At 65.1% G+C, this 3,566-nt stretch overlaps 1 protein-coding gene across 1 annotated transcript in view; it reads left to right on the top strand.

The window, feature by feature from the left end:
* LOC107160182 (uncharacterized protein KIAA1522) overlaps nucleotides 1-3,566 on the top strand; it is a 31,702-nt gene that overhangs the window by 26,377 nt on the left and 1,759 nt on the right. Inside the window, exons 3-4 of the mRNA XM_048784632.1 lie at nucleotides 8-842; nucleotides 3,314-3,394. Coding sequence (XP_048640589.1) covers nucleotides 8-842; nucleotides 3,314-3,394 — 916 coding nt within the window. The remainder of the gene's footprint in view (nucleotides 1-7; nucleotides 843-3,313; nucleotides 3,395-3,566) is intronic.

The raw sequence follows: 3,566 nt of genomic DNA, 5'->3' as shown, positions 1-3,566 counted from the left end.
GGACCCGGGTGCGGGCCCCGGCACAGAGGACCCTCAGGCCACCAAGCACCAAGTCCCATCAGGGGACACAGTCTCCAGCATGGCCAGCCTGTCCTCGGCATGGCCCGACATGTGTGCCTGCCCTGCGCCTTGGCCTCCCTCCAGACTTCCTCCACTCACCCCTGAGGAAGCTGCCCTCTCTCTGAAGCCGCCCCTTCCTCAGAGCAGAGCCCGTCCCCTAGACACAAGAGGCTCCGGGCCCTTTTTCACGAGCTCTACCAAGCCATTTCTCCTCCAAGCCATTTCTCCTCCTTCAGGAGGCCCCTCCCACCCACTGCTCCTCCTTCAGGAGGCCCCTCCCACCCACTGCTCCTCCTTCAGGAGGCCCCACCCACCCGCTGCTCCATCTTCAGGATTCCCCTCCCACCCGCTGCTCCATCTTCGGGAGGCCCCACCCACCCACTGCTCCTCCTTCAGGAGGCCCCACCCACCCGCTGCTCCATCTTCAGGAGGCCCCACCCACCCACTGCTCCTCCTTCAGGAGGCCCCTCCCACCCGCTGCTCCATCTTCGGGAGGCCCCTCCCACTCACTGCTCCGTCTTCAGGAGGCCCCTCCCACTCACTGCTCCGTCTTCAGGAGGCCCCTCCCACCCATGCAGGCTCCTCCCCTCAGGACCCTGCTCAGCCACTTCCTGGTCCTTTGCAGAACGTGGCCCTGCTGGAGGAGGAGGCGGACATCAACCAGCTGACGGAGTATTTCTCCTACGAGCACTTCTACGTCATCTACTGCAAGTTTTGGGAGCTGGACACAGACCACGACCTCCTCATCGACGCGCAGGACCTGGCCCGACACAATGACCACGGTGAGCCTGGCTGCAGGACTTGGGGCAGGGCACTGTGCAGGCCCAGGTGACACCGCACACTGCTCAGGGAGCCTGGCGTCCACCCTGGCCCTGCCCTCCTAGCCTCCCCCTGCCTGCGTGCTCCTTGCCTGCCGTCCTGACCCAGGACACTGCCTCTGTCACTGAGGTGGTGTCTGGGACACGTGATCCCTGTGTAGGATGAGGTGGAGTGGGGCATCCTCAGCTTTCAGCCCTGCCCTCCCCGTCCCTTCCCCTGTCGTCAAAGCCCCTGTCCCCAGCCTGCTCGGGCGTCAGTGTCTCTGGTCCATGCCCAGTGGCCCCAGCCCTTCACCCCTGTTCCTAGTGGCCAGACCTCTGACCCAGCTCACTGGCCACGCATCCTGCATCCTGGTCACTGCTGGGGCCTGCCCCAGTCCCGGGGTTTGTCTCTGAGGAACCTCAGGTCGGGTTCCCAGGCAGAGCCGGCCTGCATGCTGTCCCCAGCTGTGCCTCCCAGCCGCCCCTCCTTGAGCTCCTGTGGCTGCCCAGGCCAGGACACCTGCTCTCCAGTGGTCACCGGGGTCTCCTGCCCACCCTGAGGAGTCCTGCTCCTCAGGTGGACCCTGTTATCTAGGATAGAGGATCACACAGGCGCTAGCTCACCCGGGGTCGCCGCCAAACCAGGAGACGTGGGTCCAGCAGGGGACGCTGTCTCTGAGGCCCTGCCCTGTTGCTTCACTTTCCGCTGCCCCTTGCTCCCTGACGTTGGTGTCCCAGCTCCACAAGCGCCTGTGGACAGTGTCCTCTCCCTCAGGCTGCCGCAGACGGTCACCGGGGCTACTCCCCCTCCCAGTAATCAGAACTTCAAGAGGGACACTGCTGACCCACAGGTGTGCAGGGTCACCTCCCCTTCCTAGTCATCAGAACCTCAGGCAGGGACACCACTGACCCACAGGTGTGCAGGGTCACCTCCCCTTCCTAGTCATCAGAACCTCAGGGACACCACTGACCCACAGGTGTGCAGGGTCACCTCCCCTTCCTAGTGACCAGAACCTCAGGGACACCGCCGACCCACAGGTGTGCAGGGTCACCTCCCCTTCCTAGTCATCAGAGCCCACTGTCCCTGAGAGTCCCCCCATCCTGGTTTCCACGCCCCTGGCCAGTCCTCTCATGGCTCGGGGACAGTCGGGGGCTGCAGTCATGAAGCAGGGTGACGCTGTTGTCAGATTGCCAGGGCGTCCTCAGGACCCTGGTGACTGGGTGTGCTACCTGGAGTGGGACAGGCAGGAGCTGCAGCAGACGTTGCCCTCCCCTGGTGGCCACAGGGCTTGGTCCTTCCCCCCTGCCCATCGTCCACGCTCTCCTCGGCTGCGCCTGCCTGCAGGTGAGGGCAGCAGCACCAGCTCTGCCCATGGCGGCCGGGCTCCAGCTGCGTCGGGGCAGCTGCCTGGGAGGCGTCCCCTCTGTGGCCTTCCCCTCTCCCAAGACCACTAGCCTGCAGAGCGCCTGTGGGCTGCGCCAGTCCCCAAGGCTCCGGCCAAGGTCCCACACTCAGGAGCAGGCAAAAACCCCCGGGCAGAGGACGCAGACCCGTTCCCGGCTGAGCTCCGTCCAGGGCTCCAGGGGGCTCCTCCTGCCTGTCCAACTCCTGGGCTCCAGGTGGCCCTGGGCTGGTGGCCCCTCACTGCCGTCTCTGCCTCCGTCTCCACGGGGCTCCTTCTCTGGATCTGTGTCCCCTCCTCTGTCTCTGGGAAGGACACGGCCATTCCATGAGGGCCCCCTGACCCAGGAGGAGCCCATCTCAGGCCACTCCACTAAGTCCCTCTGCAGAGACCCTGCTTCCACACGCAGTCCCTTCACAGGACCGAGGGCAGGACATGAGTTGATCCTGTCTTTTCGCATCAGGTGGTTTGGGTCAAGCAGGGTGAATCCTAGAGGTCAGGAGAGACTCTGGGGCTCTCTGTCCTGTAGATGATGCCTCTTAAGGGTGAATTTTGTCCTTCCAAAACTCCGAAGTCGCAGCCCTGACCCAGGACCTCAGAATGGGCTGTGTGGGGTGCAATGAGGTCCCAGGGTGGCCCTGACCCAGCAGGACTGGGGTCCTCGTAGAGGAGGAGATGAGGACACAGACGCACACACAGGGACGGCCCCGGGAGGACACAGGGAGAAGACGGCGGCTGCCAGCCCAGGGGAGAGGCCTCGGGAGGAGCCCGCCCTGCCCAGCCTGGACCTCAGGGCCTCCGGCCTGCAGGACTGGGCGGTTCCCGTGTGTGGGGTCGGCGGTGCTCTGCTGCCCGGCGTGTGGTCATGTCCTGGGCACTCGGGACGGCTTCACTGTGCTGTTTTCTCTGAAGGACTTTGTCTCCTCATCACGGCGCATGGGCTCCATGGGCAGTGACGGTGACCGGGCTGCGCTCGAGGACAGCGCGGGAAGCACCGGCTGCGGTGCCGGAGACCCGCAGCTGTGCTCACGGCCCACTCTTCCCTTGCAGCCATTTCCACCAAGATGATTGACAGGATCTTCTCGGGCGCCGTGACGAGGTCGGTGGCCCTCAGCTCCCTGCCCTCCCAGAGTGGGTGACTACCAGGAGCGGGTGCAAGTCCTCTGCGCCCTTCCCGACGTGGCCCTCTCTTCCCGTGGGGCCCCATCACGCAGTCAGAGAGGGGAGCCGCCTGTCGGGCAGGGGTCCTGCTGAGGGCTGGCTCAGGCTGCGGTGTGTTGTCCACGGGAAGAGAGGGCCACGT

Source organism: Marmota marmota, unplaced genomic scaffold (assembly GCF_001458135.2).
Source record: "Marmota marmota marmota unplaced genomic scaffold, marMar, whole genome shotgun sequence".
Lineage (NCBI taxonomy): Eukaryota > Metazoa > Chordata > Mammalia > Rodentia > Sciuridae > Marmota > Marmota marmota.
This window is presented reverse-complemented; position numbering and strand designations above follow the sequence as displayed.